The sequence below is a fragment of the Oncorhynchus tshawytscha genome, unplaced genomic scaffold (assembly GCF_018296145.1).
Source record: "Oncorhynchus tshawytscha isolate Ot180627B unplaced genomic scaffold, Otsh_v2.0 Un_contig_16624_pilon_pilon, whole genome shotgun sequence".
Lineage (NCBI taxonomy): Eukaryota > Metazoa > Chordata > Actinopteri > Salmoniformes > Salmonidae > Oncorhynchus > Oncorhynchus tshawytscha.
Window position 1 is genome coordinate 10,001 of NW_024608949.1, and position 21,941 is coordinate 31,941.

At 46.1% G+C, this 21,941-nt stretch overlaps 1 protein-coding gene across 1 annotated transcript in view; it reads left to right on the top strand.

Annotated features, from left to right (window-relative positions):
• fbxl18 (F-box and leucine-rich repeat protein 18) overlaps positions 1 to 13,847 on the top strand; it is a gene marked incomplete at its 5' end in the record, with an annotated part of 17,120 nt that extends 3,273 nt beyond the window's left edge. The window contains 4 exon segments of the mRNA XM_042313893.1: positions 561 to 1,168; positions 1,170 to 1,640; positions 6,405 to 6,623; positions 13,285 to 13,847. Coding sequence (XP_042169827.1) covers positions 561 to 1,168; positions 1,170 to 1,640; positions 6,405 to 6,623; positions 13,285 to 13,495 — 1,509 coding nt within the window.
• Positions 13,848 to 21,941: the final 8,094 nt, after the last annotated feature.

Consider the following 21,941-nt stretch of genomic DNA (forward strand, 5'->3'; position numbering starts at 1 on the left):
TAATGTGTGTGTGTGTGTTTATAATGTATGTGTGTGTGTTTATAATGTATGTGTGTGTGTTTATAATGTGTGTGTGTGTGTGTGTGTTTATAATGTATGTGTGTGTGTTTATAATGTGTGTGTGTGTTTATAATGTGTGTGTGTTTATAATGTGTGTGTGTGTTTATAATGTGTGTGTGTGTGTTTATAATGTGTGTTTATAATGTGTGTTTATAATGTGTGTGTGTGTTTATAATGTGTGTGTGTTTATAATGTATGTGTGTGTGTTTATAATGTGTGTGTGTGTGTTTATAATGTGTGTTTATAATGTGTGTGTGTGTTTATAATGTGTGTGTGTGTGTTTATAATGTGTGTGTGTGTGTTTATAATGTGTGTTTATAATGTGTGTGTGTGTTTATAATGTGTGTGTGTTTATAATGTATGTGTGTGTGTTTATAATGTGTGTGTGTGTGTGTGTTTATAATGTGTGTGTGTGTGTTTATAATGTGTGTGTGTGTGTTTATAATGTGTGTGTGTGTGTTTATAATGTGTGTGTGTGTGTTTATAATGTGTGTGTGTAGGTGAACCAGACTCTACTCCTCCTCTACCTCGCTGTGTTCAGTGTTCGTGTTCCGGAGCGTCTCCGCTCCTTCCTGGTTTCAGTTCCTGGTCCGAACCCCGCCCACTGGCCTGCTGCGTCCTCATTGGCCCATAGCCTCGTTCAGCATGGCGACCTGGAAGCCCTGCAGTTGCCTCGCTCCTGGTTGGACGCCACGTCGCTAGGACGGGTCCTTCTTAGCAACGCTCCCAAGCACTTGAACTTCTCCCGTTGCCCCACGTTACGACAAACTGTCATCCAATCGCTGACTGGCACTGGAGTGAGAGACTCGACGCGATTGGTCAGCCTGAATCTTAGTGGTATAGGCCACACCTCCAATTATCCAGAGTGCAGTAGAGCGCGGGGAGAGGAGGAGCTTGTTGCCGAGGCGATGAGCCGGTTGGTTATTTGCTGTCCCAATCTGTCACACCTCAACCTGTTACACACACACTATCACCATGACAACGCACACACACCTGGGCTGGAGGCCAACACACACCTGTGTACCAGCCTGTCCAAACTCACACACCTCCGGTCTCTGGCGCTGCCCGTGTGCGCCCTGTCGGACGGTTCACACACACCGTCCCCTTCCCCCCCCCTCCTCTCTGCTGCTGGGACTGAGGAAGCCGTCCCGCGTGGGGCTCCAGACCTACAGGCCAGGCTCCGGGGACTCTCTCCCCAGGGAGGGCACCTCTGGGCTGGGTACCCTGCTGGCCGGCTGCCCCTGTCTGGAGGTTCTGGAGATAACAGGACCAGGCTTCATCTCTGCCCTGCCGCGTCTTGAGCCCTGTGCCAGGGTGTGTGTGGATCAGAGGACGTGTGTGAACGCTCGCGGGGGTGGGGGACGCGCACGTTGCGGCTCTCCGGGGTTCCGGGGGCTGCGGAGGCTGACGCTGGCGGGGCTGCCGGGGGTCCTGAAGGGGACTGGGCTGGTACAGGTGGCTGAGCACTGCCGGGACCTTCAGGCATTATCTCTGGCCAACCTGGGGTCCTTAAAGACCTGGAACTACAGCGCCGCCCTGCTGGACACACTGAGGAACTGCACCCAGCTCACACAGCTACGGTGAGACTACATACACACTGAGGAACTGCACCCAGCTCACACAGCTACGGTGAGACTATATACACACTGAGGAACTGCACCCAGCTCACACAGCTACGGTGAGACTACTTACACACTGAGGAACTGCACCCAGCTCACACAGCTACGGTGAGACTACATACACACTGAGGAACTGCACCCAGCTCACACCGCTACGGTGAGACTACATACACACTGAGGAACTGCACCCAGCTCACATAGCTACGGTGAGACTACATACACACTGAGGAACTGCACCCAGCTCACACAGCTACGGTGAGACTACATACACACACTGAGGAACTGCACCCAGCTCACACAGCTACGGTGAGACTACATACACACTGAGGAACTGCACCCAGCTCACACAGCTACGGTGAGACTACATACACACACTGAGGAACTGCACCCAGCTCACACAGCTACGGTGAGACTACATACACACTGAGGAACTGCACCCAGCTCACACAGCTACGGTGAGACTACATACACACTGAGGAACTGCACCCAGCTCACACAGTTACGGTGAGACTACACACACACTGAGGAACTGCACCCAGCTCACACAGCTACGGTGAGACTACATACACACTGAGGAACTGCACCCAGCTCACACAGCTACGGTGAGACTACATACACACTGAGGAACTGCACCCAGCTCACACAGCTACGGTGAGACTACATACACACTGAGGAACTGCACCCAGCTCACACAGTTACGGTGAGACTACATACACACACTGAGGAACTGCACCCAGCTCACACAGCTACGGTGAGACTACATACACACTGAGGAACTGCACCCAAGTATTATAATATTATATTACTACAATATTATAATATTCATTATATATATTTACATCAACAGGCCTTTCTGTTCTTTACTAGCTACAAACTGTTTTATACATTATATACATTATATACACAGTATATACATTATTTATATACATTATATATACTATTATATTCATTATACACAAAATACATTTTACACATTATATATACATAGACATTATATACATTATATATACATTATACACATTATATATGCTATTATATACATTATATATACATTATACACATTATATATGCTATTATATACATTATACACATTATATATGCTATTATATACATTATATATACATTATACACATTATATATGCTATTATATACATTATACACATTATATATGTTATTATATACACATTATATTTACATTATATATTTACATTATATACTAATACATTATATACACATTATATTTACATTATATACTAATACATTATATACACATTATATTTACATTATATACTAATACATTATATACACATTATATTTACATTATATACTTACATTATATATATTATACATTATATTTACATTATATACTAATACATTATATTTACATTATATACTAATACATTATATACACATTATATTTACATTATATATTTACATTATATACTAATACATTATATTTACATTATATACTAATACATTATATTTACATTATATACTAATACATTATATTTACATTATATACTAATACATTATATTATACATTATATACTAATACATTATATTTACATTATATACTAATACATTATATTTACATTATATTCTAATACATTATATACACATTATATACTAATACATTATATACTAATACATTATATACTAATACATTATATTTACATTATATTCTAATACATTATATTTACATTATATACTAATACATTATATTTACATTATATTCTAATACATTATATACACATTATATTTACATTATATACTAATACATTATATACACATTATATTTACATTATATTCTAATACATTATATACACATTATATTTACATTATATATTTACATTATATACTAATACATTATATTTACATTATATATTTACATTATATACTAATACATTATATTTACATTATATATTTACATTATATACTAATACATTATATTTACATTATATATTTACATTATATACTAATACATTATATTTACATTATATACTAATACATTATAATTACATTATATACTAATACATTATATTTACATTATATTCTAATACATTATATACACATTATATTTACATTATATACTAATACATTATATACACATTATATTTACATTATATACTAATACATTATATTTACATTATATATTTACATTATATACTAATACATTATATTTACATTATATATTTACATTATATACTAATACATTATATACACATTATATTTACATTATATATTTACATTATATACTAATACATTATATTTACATTATATATTTACATTATATACTAATACATTATATTTACATTATATACTAATACATTATATTTACATTATATACTAATACATTATATTTACATTATATTCTAATACATTATATATATTATACATTATATATACATTATATACTAATACATTATATATATTATACATTATATACAAATATATTATATATACATTATATACTAAGACATTATATATATTATACATTATATTTACATTATATACTAATACATTATATTTACATTATATTCTAATACATTATACATATATTATACATCAACAGGCCTTTCTGTTCTTTACTGCTGTTTTTTATTAGCCACAAACTTCTACACATTAAATACATGATATATACTATTATACACATTGTACATACATTATACACATTATATATACATTATATATTTACATTTACATTATATAGATTATATATACTATTATGTACATTATATATACTATTATACACATTATATATACATTATATAGATTATATATACTATTATACACATTGTACATACATTATACACATTATATATACATTATATATTTACATTTACATTATATAGATTATATATACTATTATGTACATTATATATACTATTATACACATTATATATACATTATATAGATTATATATACTATTATACACATTGTACATACATTATACACATTATATATACATTATATATTTACATTTACATTATATAGATTATATATACTATTATGTACATTATATATACTATTATACACATTATATATACATTATATAGATTATATATACTATTATACACATTGTACATACATTATACACATTATATATTTACATTTACATTATATAGATTATATATACTATTATGTACATTATATATACTATTATACACGCATTATACACATTATATACATTATACACATTATATATTTACATTATACATTATATACATTATATATACTATTATGTACATTATATATACTATTATATACATTATATATCAACAGGCCTTTCTGTTCTTAATTAGCCACAAATTGCTATACACATTATACACATTAAAGAGGAGTGGGAGGCCCCGGTGCACAACTGAGCAAGAGGACAAGTACATTAGTGTCTCGTTTGAGAAACAGACGCCTCACAAGTCCTCAACTGGCAGCTACAGAAAAGCACATTTTTTTTGTCCATTAAAATAACATCAAATTGATCAGAAATACAGTGTAGGCATTGTTAATGTTGTAAAGGACTAAGTGCTAAGTGACCCTAAACTTTTGAACTGTAGTGTACATGTATACATTATAAACATTTTATACATTAAATACTTTATATATACATGCATTATATACATCATACACATTATATGCATTATATATATATATATATACATATACATATACTTTATACACATTATATACACATTTATATACATTATACACACGTATATATGTTATACACATTTATATACATTTTACACATGTATATATGTTATACACATTTATATACATTATACACATTATATATGTTATACACATTTATATACATTATACACATTATATATGTTATACACATTTATATACATTATACACATTATATATATATATACTTTATACATTATACACATTATATATGTTATACACATTTATATACATTATACACATTATATATGTTATACACATTTATATACATTATACACATTATATATATATATACTTTATACATTATACACATTATATATGTTATACACATTTATATACATTATACACATTATATATATATATACTTTATACATTATACACATTATATATGTTATACACATTTATATACATTATACACATTATATATATATATACTTTATACATTATACACATTATATATGTTATACACATTTATATACATTATACACATTATATATGTTATACACATTTATATACATTATACACATTATATATATATATACTTTATACATTATACACATTATATATGTTATACACATTTATATACATTATACACATTATATATATATATACTTTATACATTATACACATTTTAAACATATATATATACCGCCCCTACCTCACAACACAACTGATTGGCTCAAACGCATTAAGAAGGAAATAAATTCCACGTGAACTTTTAATAAGGCAAACCTGTTAACTGAAATGCATTCCAGGTGACTACCTCATGAAGCTGGTTGAGAGAATGCCAAGAGTGTGCAACGCTGCCTTCAAGGCAAAGGGGGTGGGGGGTATTTTAAGAATCTCAAATATAAAATATATTTTTGATTTGTTGAACACTTTTTTGGTTACTTCATGACTCCATATGTGTTATTTCATAGTGTTGATGTCTTCACTGTTATTCTTCAATGAGAAAATAGTAAAAAAATAAAACTGAAACTGGAATGAGTAGGTGTGTCAACTTTTGACTGGTACTGTATATAATGTGTGTGTGGGTAGGTTGGAGCAGCCCTACCTGGTGTGTAACGGTGCATTCTGGGAGGCGTTGTCATGCTGTTCTCGTCTCCGCCGCCTCTGTCTCATCTCGCGGAACGGAACCTTCCACCCCGCTGCCGTGGTTACCTTCATGGAGTGTTGCCGTGACGTCATGGTGTGTCACATGTTCTTGGGCGGAACTCTGGTGGCGTGTCGGACGCTACAGAAAACACTGCTAGACCGGTGAGTCTGTCTCTCTGTCTGACCGGTGAGTCTGTCTCTCTGTCTGACCGGTGAGTCTGTCTCTCTGTCTGACCGGTGGGGAGTCTGTCTCTCTGTCTGACCGGTGGGGAGTCTGTCTCTCTGTCTGACCGGTGGGGAGTCTGTCTCTCTGTCTGACCGGTGAGTCTGTCTCTCTGTCTGACCGGTGGGGAGTCTGTCTCTCTGTCTGACCGGTGGGGAGTCTGTCTCTCTGTCTGACCGGTGGGGAGTCTGTCTCTCTGTCTGACCGGTGAGTCTGTCTCTCTGTCTGACCGGTGGGGAGTCTGTCTCTCTGTCTGACCGGTGGGAGTCTGTCTCTCTGTCTGACCGGTGAGTCTGTCTCTGTCTGACCGGTGAGTCTGTCTCTCTGTCTGACCGGGAGTCTGTCTCTCTGTCTGACCGGTGAGTCTGTCTCTCTGTCTGACCGGTGAGTCTGTCTCTCTGTCTGACCGGTGAGTCTGTCTCTCTGTCTGACCGGTGAGTCTGTCTCTCTGTCTGACCGGTGAGTCTGTCTCTCTGTCTGACCGGTGAGTCTGTCTCTCTGTCTGACCGGTGGGGAGTCTGTCTCTCTGTCTGACCGGTGGGGAGTCTGTCTCTCTGTCTGACCGGTGGGAGTCTGTCTCTCTGTCTGACCGGTGAGTCTGTCTCTCTGTCTGACCGGTGGGGAGTCTGTCTCTCTGTCTGACCGGTGGGAGTCTGTCTCTCTGTCTGACCGGTGAGTCTGTCTCTCTGTCTGACCGGTGAGTCTGTCTCTCTGTCTGACCGGGGAGTCTGTCTCTCTGTCTGACCGGTGAGTCTGTCTCTCTGTCTGACCGGTGAGTCTGTCTCTCTGTCTGACCGGTGAGTCTGTCTCTCTGTCTGACCGGTGAGTCTGTCTCTCTGTCTGACCGGTGAGTCTGTCTCTCTGTCTGACCGGTGAGTCTGTCTCTCTGTCTGACCGGTGAGTCTGTCTCTCTGTCTGACCGGTGAGTCTGTCTCTCTGTCTGACCGGTGAGTCTGTCTCTCTGTCTGACCGGTGAGTCTGTCTCTCTGTCTGACCGGTGAGTCTGTCTCTCTGTCTGACCGGTGAGTCTGTCTCTCTGTCTGACCGGTGAGTCTGTCTCTCTGTCTGACCGGTGGGGAGTCTGTCTCTCTGTCTGACCGGTGGGGAGTCTGTCTCTCTGTCTGACCGGTGGGGAGTCTGTCTCTCTGTCTGACCGGTGGGGAGTCTGTCTCTCTGTCTGACCGGTGGGGAGTCTGTCTCTCTGTCTGACCGGTGGGGAGTCTGTCTCTCTGTCTGACCGGTGGGGAGTCTGTCTCTCTGTCTGACCGGGAGTCTGTCTCTCTGTCTGACCGGTGAGTCTGTCTCTCTGTCTGACCGGTGAGTCTGTCTCTCTGTCTGACCGGTGAGTCTGTCTCTCTGTCTGACCGGTGGGGAGTCTGTCTCTCTGTCTGACCGGTGGGGAGTCTGTCTCTCTGTCTGACCGGTGGGGAGTCTGTCTCTCTGTCTGACCGGTGGGGAGTCTGTCTCTCTGTCTGACCGGTGGGGAGTCTGTCTCTCTGTCTGACTGGGGAGTCTGTCTCTCTGTCTGACTGGGGAGTCTGTCTCTCTGTCTGACCGGTGAGTCTGTCTCTCTGTCTGACCGGGGAGTCTGTCTCTCTGTCTGACCGGGAGTCTGTCTCTCTGTCTGACCCGGGAGTCTGTCTCTCTGTCTGACCGGGAGTCTGTCTCTGTCTGACCGGGAGTCTGTCTCTCTGTCTGACCGGGAGTCTGTCTCTCTGTCTGACCGGTGAGTCTGTCTCTCTGTCTGACCGGTGAGTCTGTCTCTCTGTCTGACCGGTGAGTCTGTCTCTCTGTCTGACCGGTGAGTCTGTCTCTCTGTCTGACCGGTGAGTCTGTCTCTCTGTCTGGCCGGGAGTCTGTCTCTGACTGGTAGGGAGTCTGTCTCTCTGTCTGACTAGTGGGGAGTCTGTCTGTCTCTCTGTCTGACCGGTGGGGAGTCTGTCTGTCTCTCTGTCTGACCGGTGGGGAGTCTGTCTGTCTCTCTGTCTGACTAGTGGGGAGTCTGTCTGTCTCTCTGTCTGACCGGTGGGGAGTCTGTCTGTCTCTCTCTCTGTCCGGCCGGTGGGGAGTCTGTCTGTCTCTCTGTCTGGCCGGTGGGGAGTCTGTCTGTCTCTCTGTCTGACCGGTGGGGAGTCTGTCTGTCTCTCTGTCTGACCGGTGGGGAGTCTGTCTGTCTCTCTGTCTGACCGGTGGGGAGTCTGTCTGTCTCTCTGTCTGACCGGTGGGGAGTCTGTCTGTCTCTCTCTCTGTCCGACCGGTGGGGAGTCTGTCTGTCTCTCTGTCTGGCCGGTGGGGAGTCTGTCTGTCTCTCTGTCTGACCGGTGGGGAGTCTGCCTGTCAAGTTCTCTCAACAGAAAAGGATGAGATCAATGGTAGGATAGTTCTATATAATGATAGTTCTATATAATGATAGTTCTATACAATGATAGTTCTATACAATGATAGTTCTATACAATGATAGTTCTATACAATGATAGTTCTATACAATGATAGTTCTATACAATGATAGTTCTATATAAGGATAGTTCTATACAATGATAGTTCTATATAAGGATAGCTCTATACAATGATAGTTCTATACAATGATAGTTCTATATACTGATAGTTCTATATAAGGATAGCTCTATACAATGATAGTTCTATATACTGATAGTTCTATATAAGGATAGTTCTATATACTGATAGTTCTATATAAGGATAGCTCTATACAATGATAGTTCTATATACTGATAGTTCTATATACGGATAGTTCTATATAAGGATAGCTCTATACAATGATAGTTCTATACAATGATAGTTCTATATACTGATAGTTCTATATAAGGATAGCTCTATACAATGATAGTTCTATATACTGATAGTTCTAGATGAGGATAGTTCTATATAATGATTATATGAGGATAGTTCTATATGAGGATAGTTCTATATGAGGATAGTTCTATATGAGGATAGTTCTATATGAGGATAGTTCTATATGAGGATAGTTCTATATGAGGATAGTTCTATATGAGGATAGTTCTATATGAGGATAGTTCTATATGAGGATAGTTCTATATGAGGATAGTTCTATATGAGGATAGTTCTATATGAGGATAGTTCTATATGAGGGTAGTTCTATATGAGGGTAGTTCATCATATGAGGAGAGTTCATCATATGAGGAGAGTTCATCATATGAGGAGAGTTCATCATATGAGGATAGTTCTATATACCGATAGTTCTATGTAAGGATTATATGAGGATAGTTCTATATAATGATAGTTCAATATGAGGAGAGTTCTCTGAGGATAGTTCTATATAATGATTATATAATGATAGTTCTATATGAGGATTTTTCTAAATGATAGTTCTATATGAGGATAATTCTATAATGATTATATAATGACAGTTCTATGTAATGATAGTTCTATATGACGATAGTTCTACATAATGATAGTGCAATGTGAAGATTTTTCTATATGAGGATACTTCTATATCAGGATAGTTCTATATAATGATAGTTCTATGTAATGATAGTTCTATATACTGATAGTTCTATATCAGGATAGTACTATGTAATGATAGTTCTATATGAGGATAGCTCTATATGAGGATAGCTCTATGTAATGATAGTGCTTTAATACTTTGAGTTCTATATACTGATAGTTCTATATCAGGATAGTACTATGTAATGATAGCTCTATATGAGGATAGTTCTATATGAGGATAGTACTATGTAATGATAGTTCTATATGAGGATAGTTCTATATGAGGATAGTTCTATGTAATGATAGTTCTATATACTGATAGTTCTATATCAGGATAGTACTATGTAATGATAGCTCTATATGAGGATAGTTCTATATGAGGATAGCTCTATATGAGGATAGCTCTATGTAATGATAGTGCTTTAATACTGAGAGTTCTATATACTGATAGCTCTATATGAGGATAGTTCTATATAATGATAGTTCTATATGAGGATAATTCTATATAATGATATCATGATAGTTCTATATAATGATAGTTCTATATGAGGATAATATAATGTTATTTCTATATGATGATAGTTCTATATGAGGATAGTTCTCTATGAGGATAGTTCTATATGAGGATAGTTGTCTATGAGGATAGTTCTATATAATGATAGTTCTATATGAGGATAATTCTATATAATGATATCATGATAGTTCTATATAATGATAGTTCTATATGAGGATAATATAATGTTAGTTCTCTATGATGGTAGTTCTCTATGATGGTGGTTCTCTATGTGAGGATAGTTCTATAGGAGGATAGTTCTATATAATGATAGTTCTATATGAGGATAGTTCTTTATGAGGATAGGTGTATATACTGATAGTACTATATAATGATAGTTCTATATACTGATAGTTATATATAATAGTTCTATATGAGGATAATTCTATATAATGATAGTTATTTTTAATGATAGTTCTATATAATGATAATATACTGATAGTTCTATATAATATTCTTATTCTTAATATTCTTATTCTTAATATTATGTAAGGATAGGTCTATATGATGATAGTTCTCTATGATGATAGTTCTATATACTGATAGTTATATATACTGAAAGTTCTATATGAGGATAGTTATCTATGATGATAGTTATCTATGATGATAGTTCTATATGATGATAGTTATCTATGATGATAGTTATCTATGATGATAGTTCTATATGATGATAGTTATCTATGATGATAGTTATCTATGATGATAGTTCTATATGATGATAGTTATCTATGATGATAGTTATCTATGATGATAGTTATCTATGATGATAGTTATCTATGATGATAGTTATCTATGATGATAGTTATCTATGATGATAGTTCTATATGATGATAGTTATCTATGATGATAGTTCTATATACTGATAGTTCTATATACTGAAGGTTCTATATGAGGATAGTTATCTATGATGATAGTTCTATATGATGATAGTTATCTATGATGATAGTTCTATATACTGATAGTTCTATATACTGATAGTTCTATATACTGAAGGTTCTATATGAGGATAGTTATCTATGATGATAGTTCTATATGATGATAGTTATCTATGATGATAGTTCTATATACTGATAGTTCTATATACTGAAGGTTCTATATGAGGATAGGTATATATACTGATAGTTCTATATAATGATAGTTCTATATACTGATAGTTCTATATGAGGTTAGTTCTATATGAGGATAGTCCTATATGAGTATTGTTCTATATAATGATAGTTCTTTTTAATGATAGTTATATATGAGGGTTGTTCTATATACTGATAGTTCTATATACTGATAGTTATATATACTGATAGTTCTATATGAGGATAGGTGTATATGATGATATTTCTATATGAGGATAGTTCTATATAATGATAGTTCTATATGAGGATCATTCTATATAATGATAGTTATATATAATGATAGTTATTTTTAATGATAGTTCTATATAATGATAGTTCTATATGAGGATAATTCTATATAATTATAGTTCTATATAATGATAGTTCTATATGAGGATAGTTCTATATAATGATAGGTCTATATGAGGAGAGTTCGATATAATAATTATATGATGATAGTTCTATATAATGATAATATAATGGTAGTTCTATATAATGATAGTTCTATGTAGTTCTATATGAGGATAGTTCTATATGAGGGTAGTTCAATATGAGGGTAGTTCAATATGAGGGTAGTTCAATATGAGGGTGGTTCTATATGAGGGTGGTTCTATATGAGGGTGGTTCTATATGAGGGTGGTTCTATATGAGGGTGGTTCTATATGAGGGTGGTTCTATATGAGGGTGGTTCTATATGAGGGTGGTTCTATATGAGGGTGGTTCTATATGAGGGTGGTTCTATATGAGGGTGGTTCTATATGAGGGTGGTTCTATATGAGGGTGGTTCTATATGAGGGTGGTTCTATATGAGGGTGGTTCTATATGAGGGTGGTTCTATATGAGGGTGGTTCTATATGAGGGTGGTTCTATTTGATGATAGTTATATATAATTATAGTTCTATTTGAGGGTAGTTCTATATAATGATAGTTCTATTTGGAGACTTATCTCCCTCACCAACTTCAAACATCAGCTATCTGAGCAGCTAACCGATCGCTGCTGCTGTACATAGTCTATTGGTAAATAGCCCACCCATTTTTACCTACCTCATCCCCATACTGTTTTTATTTATTTACTTTTCTGCTCTTTTGCACACCAATATCTCTACCTGTACATGACCATCTGATCATTTATCACTCCAGTGTTAATCTGCAAAATTGTAATTATTCGCCTACCTCCTCATGCCTTTTGCACACATTGTATATAGACTCCCCCTTTGTTTTCTACTGTGTTATTGACTTGTTAATTGTTTATTCCATGTGTAACTCTGTGTTGTCTGCTCACACTGCTATGCTTTATCTTGGCCAGGTCGCAGTTGCAAATGAGAACTTGTTCTCAACTAGCCTACCTGGTTAAATAAAGGTGAAATAAAAATAAAATAAAAATATTTGATGATAGTTATATATACTGATAGTTCTATTTGAGGGTAGTTCTATATGAGGGTTGTTCTATATAATGAAGCCCTCTCCTTCCTCTAGGTTCTCTGTGGAGCGTCCGGCCCTCAGTGTGGTCATCTACCCTCTGCTCCATGAAGACCTTCCATTGGTCATCAGAGACATGCCCCTCCCACTGCTCGATCAACTGACCCTCTTCCAAAGCCGCGTTGCCCAGGCCCCGCCCTCGTCACAATTGGGACACCAGAGAGCAAAGAGGCAACTAGCCAATCAGAGCCCCTCATCACCATGGTGATGCCAGAGAGTGAAGAAGCATCTAGCCAATCACAGCCCCTCAGATTAGAGGTCTTCACGGGTTCAAAAAGTTGGACCTGTTCCGAACTGGACCTGGGGCTGTCCCACCCGGACCCGAAGTGCATCAATTATTCTGTTTAATATAGAGACTGAGGACAACTAGACCCGTTCCATATCGACATGGTTGGATCCAGACCCGATCTGAGTGAGAAAAAAAAAGAAAAGTCATATTTTTTAAACTACTTTATTCATCGAAGACGATGAAGTGTGAGAGGAGGGAGAGAGACGTGCCTCTAGCAGGGAGGAGAGACGTGCCTCTAGCAGGGAGGGAGAGAGACGTGCCTCTAGCAGGGAGGGAGAGAGACGTGCCTCTAGCAGGGAGGGAGAGAGACGTGCCTCTAGCAGGGAGGGAGAGAGACGTGCCTCTAGCAGGGAGGGGAGAGAGACGTGCCTCTAGCAGGGAGGGAGAGAGAGACGTGCCTCTAGCAGGGAGGGAGAGAGAGAGACGTGCCTCTAGCAGGGAGGGAGAGAGAGAGACGTGCCTCTAGCAGGGAGGGAGAGAGAGAGACGTGCCTCTAGCAGGGAGGGAGAGAGAGAGACGTGCCTCTAGCAGGGAGGGAGAGAGAGAGACGTGCCTCTAGCAGGAGGGAGAGAGAGACGTGCCTCTAGCAGGGAGGAGAGAGAGACGTGCCTCTAGCAGGAGGGAGAGAGACGTGCCTCTAGCAGGGAGGGAGAGAGACGTGCCTCTAGCAGGAGGGAGAGAGAGGTGCCTCTAGCAGGGAGGGAGAGAGACGTGCCTCTAGCAGGGAGGGAGAGAGACGTGCCTCTAGCAGGGAGGGAGAGAGACGTGCCTCTAGCAGGGAGGGAGAGAGAGACGTGCCTCTAGCAGGGAGGGAGAGAGAGAGACGTGCCTCTAGCAGGGAGGGAGAGAGAGAGACGTGCCTCTAGCAGGGAGGGAGAGAGACGTGCCTCTAGCAGGGAGGAGAGAGAGAGACGTGCCTCTAGCAGGGAGGGAGAGAGACGTGCCTCTAGCAGGGAGGAGAGAGACGTGCCTCTAGCAGGGAGGGAGAGAGAGAGGTGCCTCTAGCAGGGAGGGGAGAGAGAGGTGCCTCTAGCAGGGAGGGAGAGAGACGTGCCTCTAGCAGGGAGGGAGAGAGACGTGCCTCTAGCAGGGAGGGAGAGAGACGTGCCTCTAGCAGGGAGGGAGAGAGAGACGTGCCTCTAGCAGGGAGGAGAGAGAGAGACGTGCCTCTAGCAGGAGGAGAGAGACGTGCCTCTAGCAGGGAGGAGAGAGAGAGACGTGCCTCTAGCAGGGAGGGAGAGAGACGTGCCTCTAGCAGGGAGGGAGAGAGAGACGTGCCTCTAGCAGGGAGGGAGAGAGAGAGACGTGCCTCTAGCAGGGAGGGAGAGAGACGTGCCTCTAGCAGGGAGGGAGAGAGACGTGCCTCTAGCAGGGAGGGAGAGAGAGAGGTGCCTCTAGCAGGGAGGGAGAGAGACGTGCCTCTAGCAGGGAGGGAGAGAGACGTGCCTCTAGCAGGGAGGAGAGAGACGTGCCTCTAGCAGGGAGGGAGAGAGAGACGTGCCTCTAGCAGGGAGGGAGAGAGAGACGTGCCTCTAGCAGGGAGGGAGAGACGTGCCTCTAGCAGGGAGGGAGAGAGAGAGACGTGCCTCTAGCAGGGAGGGAGAGAGACGTGCCTCTAGCAGGGAGGGAGAGAGAGACGTGCCTCTAGCAGGGAGGAGAGAGAGAGACGTGCCTCTAGCAGGGAGGAGAGAGACGTGCCTCTAGCAGGGAGGGAGAGAGACGTGCCTCTAGCAGGGAGGGAGAGAGAGACGTGCCTCTAGCAGGGAGGAGAGAGAGAGGTGCCTCTAGCAGGGAGGGAGAGAGACGTGCCTCTAGCAGGGAGGGAGAGAGACGTGCCTCTAGCAGGGAGGGAGAGAGAGAGGTGCCTCTAGCAGGGAGGGAGAGAGACGTGCCTCTAGCAGGGAGGGAGAGAGACGTGCCTCTAGCAGGGAGGGAGAGAGAGAGAGGTGCCTCTAGCAGGGAGGGAGAGAGAGGTGCCTCTAGCAGGGAGGGGAGAGAGAGGTGCCTCTAGCAGGGAGGGAGAGAGAGACGTGCCTCTAGCAGGGAGGGAGAGAGACGTGCCTCTAGCAGGGAGGGAGAGAGAGGTGCCTCTAGCAGGGAGGGGAGAGAGGTGCCTCTAGCAGGGAGGGAGAGAGAGGTGCCTCTAGCAGGGAGGGAGAGAGGTGCCTCTAGCAGGGAGGAGAGAGAGAGGTGCCTCTAGCAGGGAGGGAGAGAGAGACGTGCCTCTAGCAGGGAGGGAGAGAGACGTGCCTCTAGCAGGGAGGGAGAGAGAGAGGTGCCTCTAGCAGGGAGGGAGAGAGAGAGGTGCCTCTAGCAGGGAGGGAGAGAGACGTGCCTCTAGCAGGGAGGGAGAGAGAGGTGCCTCTAGCAGGGAGGGAGAGAGAGGTGCCTCTAGCAGGGAGGGAGAGAGACGTGCCTCTAGCAGGGAGGGAGAGAGACGTGCCTCTAGCAGGGAGGGGAGAGAGAGGTGCCTCTAGCAGGGGAGAGAGAGACGTGCCTCTAGCAGGGAGAGAGAGAGACGTGCCTCTAGCAGGGAGGGAGAGAGACGTGCCTCTAGCAGGGAGGGAGAGAGACGTGCCTCTAGCAGGGAGGGAGAGAGACGTGCCTCTAGCAGGGAGGGAGAGAGACGTGCCTCTAGCAGGGAGGGAGAGAGACGTGCCTCTAGCAGGGAGGGAGAGAGACGTGCCTCTAGCAGGGAGGGAGAGAGAGACGTGCCTCTAGCAGGGAGGGAGAGAGACGTGCCTCTAGCAGGGAGGGAGAGAGAGACGTGCCTCTAGCAGGGAGGGAGAGAGAGGTGCCTCTAGCAGGGAGGGAGAGAGAGGTGCCTCTAGCAGGGAGGGAGAGAGAGGTGCCTCTAGCAGGGAGGGAGAGAGACGTGCCTCTAGCAGGGAGGGAGAGAGACGTGCCTCTAGCAGGGAGGGAGAGAGACGTGCCTCTAGCAGGGGAGGGAGGAGAGAGACGTGCCTCTAGCAGGGAGGGAGGGAGAGAGGTGCCTCTAGCAGGGAGGGAGAGAGACGTGCCTCTAGCAGGGAGGGAGAGAGACGTGCCTCTAGCAGGGAGGAGAGAGACGTGCCTCTAGCAGGGAGGGAGAGAGACGTGCCTCTAGCAGGGAGGAGAGAGAGGTGCCTCTAGCAGGGAGGGAGAGAGAGGTGCCTCTAGCAGGGAGGTAGAGAGAGGTGCCTCTAGCAGGGAGGGAGAGAGAGAGGTGCCTCTAGCAGGGAGGGAGAGAGAGAGGTGCCTCTAGCAGGGAGGGAGAGAGAGACGTGCCTCTAGCAGGGAGGGAGAGAGAGACGTGCCTCTAGCAGGGAGGGAGAGAGACGTGCCTCTAGCAGGGAGAGAGACGTGCCTCTAGCAGGGAGGGAGAGAGAGACGTGCCTCTAGCAGGGAGGGAGAGAGAGACGTGCCTCTAGCAGGGAGGGGAGAGAGAGGTGCCTCTAGCAGGGAGGGAGAGAGAGAGGTGTGCCTCTAGCAGGGAGGGAGAGAGAGAGGTGCCTCTAGCAGGGAGGGAGAGAGAGAGACGTGCCTCTAGCAGGGAGGGGAGAGAGAGGTGCCTCTAGCAGGGAGGGAGAGAGAGGTGCCTCTAGCAGGGAGGGAGAGAGAGGTGCCTCTAGCAGGGAGGGAGAGAGACGTGCCTCTAGCAGGGAGGGAGAGAGAGAGGTGCCTCTAGCAGGGAGGGAGAGAGAGGTGCCTCTAGCAGGGAGGAGAGAGAGAGACGTGCCTCTAGCAGGGAGGGAGAGAGAGAGGTGCCTCTAGCAGGGAGGGGAGAGAGAGACGTGCCTCTAGCAGGGAGGGAGAGAGAGAAGTGCCTCTAGCAGGGAGGAGAGAGAGAGGTGCCTCTAGCAGGGAGGAGAGAGACGTGCCTCTAGCAGGGAGGGAGAGAGACGTGCCTCTAGCAGGGAGGGAGAGAGACGTGCCTCTAGCAGGGAGGGAGAGAGACGTGCCTCTAGCAGGGAGGGAGAGAGACGTGCCTCTAGCAGGGAGGGAGAGAGACGTGCCTCTAGCAGGAGGGAGAGAGACGTGCCTCTAGCAGGGAGGGAGAGAGACGTGCCTCTAGCAGGGAGGAGAGAGACGTGCCTCTAGCAGGGAGGGAGAGAGACGTGCCTCTAGCAGGGAGGGAGAGACGTGCCTCTAGCAGGGAGGAGAGAGACGTGCCTCTAGCAGGGAGGAGAGAGACGTGCCTCTAGCAGGGAGGGAGAGAGACGTGCTCTAGCAGGGAGGGAGAGAGACGTGCCTCTAGCAGGGAGGGAGAGAGACGTGCCTCTAGCAGGAGGGAGAGAGACGTGCCTCTAGCAGGGAGGGAGAGAGACGTGCCTCTAGCAGGGAGGGGAGAGACGTGCCTCTAGCAGGGAGGGAGAGAGACGTGCCTCTAGCAGGGAGGGAGAGAGACGTGCCTCTAGCAGGGAGGAGAGAGACGTGCCTCTAGCAGGGAGGGAGAGAGACGTGCCTCTAGCGTGCCTCTAGCAGGGAGGGGAGAGACGTGCCTCTAGCAGGGAGGGAGAGAGACGTGCCTCTAGCAGGGAGGGAGAGAGACGTGCCTCTAGCAGGGAGGAGAGAGACGTGCCTCTAGCAGGGAGGGAGAGAGACGTGCCTCTAGCAGGGAGGGAGAGAGACGTGCCTCTAGCAGGGAGGGAGAGAGACGTGCCTCTAGCAGGGAGGAGAGAGACGTGCCTCTAGCAGGGAGGGAGAGAGACGTGCCTCTAGCAGGGAGGGAGAGAGACGTGCCTCTAGCAGGGAGGGAGAGAGACGTGCCTCTAGCAGGGAGGGAGAGACGTGCCTCTAGCAGGGAGGGAGAGAGACGTGCCTCTAGCAGGGAGGGAGAGAGACGTGCCTCTAGCAGGGAGGGAGAGAGACGTGCCTCTAGCAGGGAGGGAGAGAGACGTGCCTCTAGCAGGGAGGGAGAGAGACGTGCCTCTAGCAGGGAGGGAGAGAGACGTGCCTCTAGCAGGGAGGGAGAGAGACGTGCCTCTAGCAGGGAGGGAGAGAGACGTGCCTCTAGCAGGGAGGGAGAGAGACGTGCCTCTAGCAGGGAGGGAGAGAGACGTGCCTCTAGCAGGGGGAGGGAGAGAGACGTGCCTCTAGCAGGGAGGGAGAGAGACGTGCCTCTAGCAGGGAGGGAGAGAGACGTGCCTCTAGCAGGGGAGGGAGAGAGACGTGCCTCTAGCAGGAGGGAGAGAGACGTGCCTCTAGCAGGGGGGAGAGAGACGTGCCTCTAGCAGGGAGGGAGAGAGACGTGCCTCTAGCAGGGAGGGAGAGAGACGTGCCTCTAGCAGGGAGGGAGAGAGACGTGCCTCTAGCAGGGAGGGAGAGAGACGTGCCTCTAGCAGGGAGGGAGAGAGACGTGCCTCTAGCAGGGAGGGGAGAGAGACGTGCCTCTAGCAGGGAGGGAGAGAGACGTGCCTCTAGCAGGAGGGAGAGAGACGTGCCTCTAGCAGGGAGGGAGAGACGTGCCTCTAGCAGGAGGGAGAGAGACGTGCCTCTAGCAGGGAGGGAGAGAGACGTGCCTCTAGCAGGGAGGGAGAGAGACGTGCCTCTAGCAGGGAGGGAGAGAGACGTGCCTCTAGCAGGGAGGAGAGAGACGTGCCTCTAGCAGGGAGGGAGAGAGACGTGCCTCTAGCAGGAGGAGAGAGACGTGCCTCTAGCAGGGAGGAGAGAGACGTGCCTCTAGCAGGGAGGGAGAGAGACGTGCCTCTAGCAGGGAGGGAGAGAGACGTGCCTCTAGCAGGAGGGAGAGAGACGTGCCTCTAGCAGGGAGGGAGAGAGACGTGCCTCTAGCAGGGAGGAGAGAGACGTGCCTCTAGCAGGGAGGGAGAGAGACGTGCCTCTAGCAGGGAGGGAGAGAGACGTGCCTCTAGCAGGGAGGGAGAGAGACGTGCCTCTAGCAGGAGGGAGAGAGACGTGCCTCTAGCAGGGAGGGAGAGAGACGTGCCTCTAGCAGGGAGGGAGAGAGACGTGCCTCTAGCAGGGAGGGAGAGAGACGTGCCTCTAGCAGGAGGGAGAGAGACGTGCCTCTAGCAGGGAGGGAGAGAGACGTGCCTCTAGCAGGAGGGAGAGAGACGTGCCTCTAGCAGGGAGGGAGAGAGACGTGCCTCTAGCAGGAGGGAGAGAGACGTGCCTCTAGCAGGGAGGGAGAGAGACGTGCCTCTAGCAGGAGGGAGAGAGACGTGCCTCTAGCAGGAGGGAGAGAGACGTGCCTCTAGCAGGGAGGGAGAGAGACGTGCCTCTAGCAGGGAGGAGAGAGACGTGCCTCTAGCAGGGAGGAGAGAGACGTGCCTCTAGCAGGGAGGAGAGAGACGTGCCTCTAGCAGGAGGGAGAGAGACGTGCCTCTAGCAGGGAGGAGAGAGACGTGCCTCTAGCAGGAGGGAGAGAGACGTGCCTCTAGCAGGGAGGAGAGAGACGTGCCTCTAGCAGGAGGGAGAGAGACGTGCCTCTAGCAGGGAGGGAGAGAGACGTGCCTCTAGCAGGGAGGGAGAGAGACGTGCCTCTAGCAGGAGGGAGAGAGACGTGCCTCTAGCAGGAGGGAGAGAGACGTGCCTCTAGCAGGGAGGGAGAGAGACGTGCCTCTAGCAGGAGGGAGAGAGACGTGCCTCTAGCAGGGAGGGAGAGAGAGACGTGCCTCTAGCAGGGAGGGAGAGAGACGTGCCTCTAGCAGGAGGGAGAGAGACGTGCCTCTAGCAGGGAGGGAGAGAGACGTGCCTCTAGCAGGGAGGGAGAGAGAGAGGTGCCTCTAGCAGGGAGGGAGAGAGAGGTGCCTCTAGCAGGGAGGGAGAGAGAGGTGCCTCTAGCAGGGAGGGAGAGAGAGGTGCCTCTAGCAGGGAGGGAGAGAGGTGCCTCTAGCAGGGAGGGAGAGAGACGTGCCTCTAGCAGGGAGGGAGAGAGACGTGCCTCTAGCAGGAGGGAGAGAGACGTGCCTCTAGCAGGAGGGAGGGAGAGAGACGTGCCTCTAGCAGGGAGGGAGGGAGAGAGGTGCCTCTAGCAGGAGGGAGAGAGACGTGCCTCTAGCAGGGAGGAGAGAGACGTGCCTCTAGCAGGGAGGGAGAGAGACGTGCCTCTAGCAGGGAGGGAGAGAGACGTGCCTCTAGCAGGGAGGGAGAGAGAGGTGCCTCTAGCAGGGAGGGGAGAGAGACGTGCCTCTAGCAGGGAGGGAGAGAGACGTGCCTCTAGCAGGGAGGGAGAGAGAGAGGTGCCTCTAGCAGGGAGGGAGAGAGAGAGGTGCCTCTAGCAGGGAGGGAGAGAGACGTGCCTCTAGCAGGGAGGAGAGAGAGGTGCCTCTAGCAGGGAGGGAGAGAGAGGTGCCTCTAGCAGGGAGGGAGAGAGACGTGCCTCTAGCAGGGAGGGAGAGAGACGTGCCTCTAGCAGGGAGGGGAGAGAGAGGTGCCTCTAGCAGGGGAGAGAGAGACGTGCCTCTAGCAGGGGAGAGAGAGACGTGCCTCTAGCAGGGAGAGAGAGAGACGTGCCTCTAGCAGGAGAGAGAGAGACGTGCCTCTAGCAGGGAGGGAGGGAGAGAGGTGCCTCTAGCAGGGGGGAGGGAGAGAGGTGCCTCTAGCAGGGAGGGAGAGAGACGTGCCTCTAGCAGGGAGGGAGAGAGACGTGCCTCTAGCAAGGAGGGAGAGAGACGTGCCTCTAGCAGGGGAGGGAGAGAGACGTGCCTCTAGCAGGGAGGGATGGAGAGAGGTGCCTCTAGCAGGAGGAGAGAGACGTGCCTCTAGCAGGGAGGGAGAGAGACGTGCCTCTAGCAGGGAGGGAGAGAGACGTGCCTCTAGCAGGGAGGGAGAGAGACGTGCCTCTAGCAGGAGGGAGAGAGACGTGCCTCTAGCAGGGAGGGAGAGAGACGTGCCTCTAGCAGGGAGGGAGAGAGACGTGCCTCTAGCAGGGAGGGAGAGAGACGTGCCTCTAGCAGGGAGGGAGAGAGACGTGCCTCTAGCAGGGAGGGAGAGAGACGGCCTCTAGCAGGGGAGAGACGTGCCTCTAGCAGGGAGGGGGAGAGAGACGTGCCTCTAGCAGGGAGGGAGAGAGACGTGCCTCTAGCAGGGAGGGAGAGAGACGTGCCTCTAGCAGGGAGGAGAGAGACGTGCCTCTAGCAGGGAGGAGAGAGAGACGTGCCTCTAGCAGGGAGGGAGAGAGAGACGTGCCTCTAGCAGGGAGGGAGAGAGAGACGTGCCTCTAGCAGGGAGGAGAGAGAGGTGCCTCTAGCAGGAGGGAGAGAGAGAGGTGCCTCTAGCAGGGGAGAGAGAGACGTGCCTCTAGCAGGGAGGAGAGAGAGAGACGTGCCTCTAGCAGGAGGGAGAGAGAGAGACGTGCCTCTAGCAGGGAGGGGAGAGAGAGACGTGCCTCTAGCAGGGAGGGAGAGAGAGGTGCCTCTAGCAG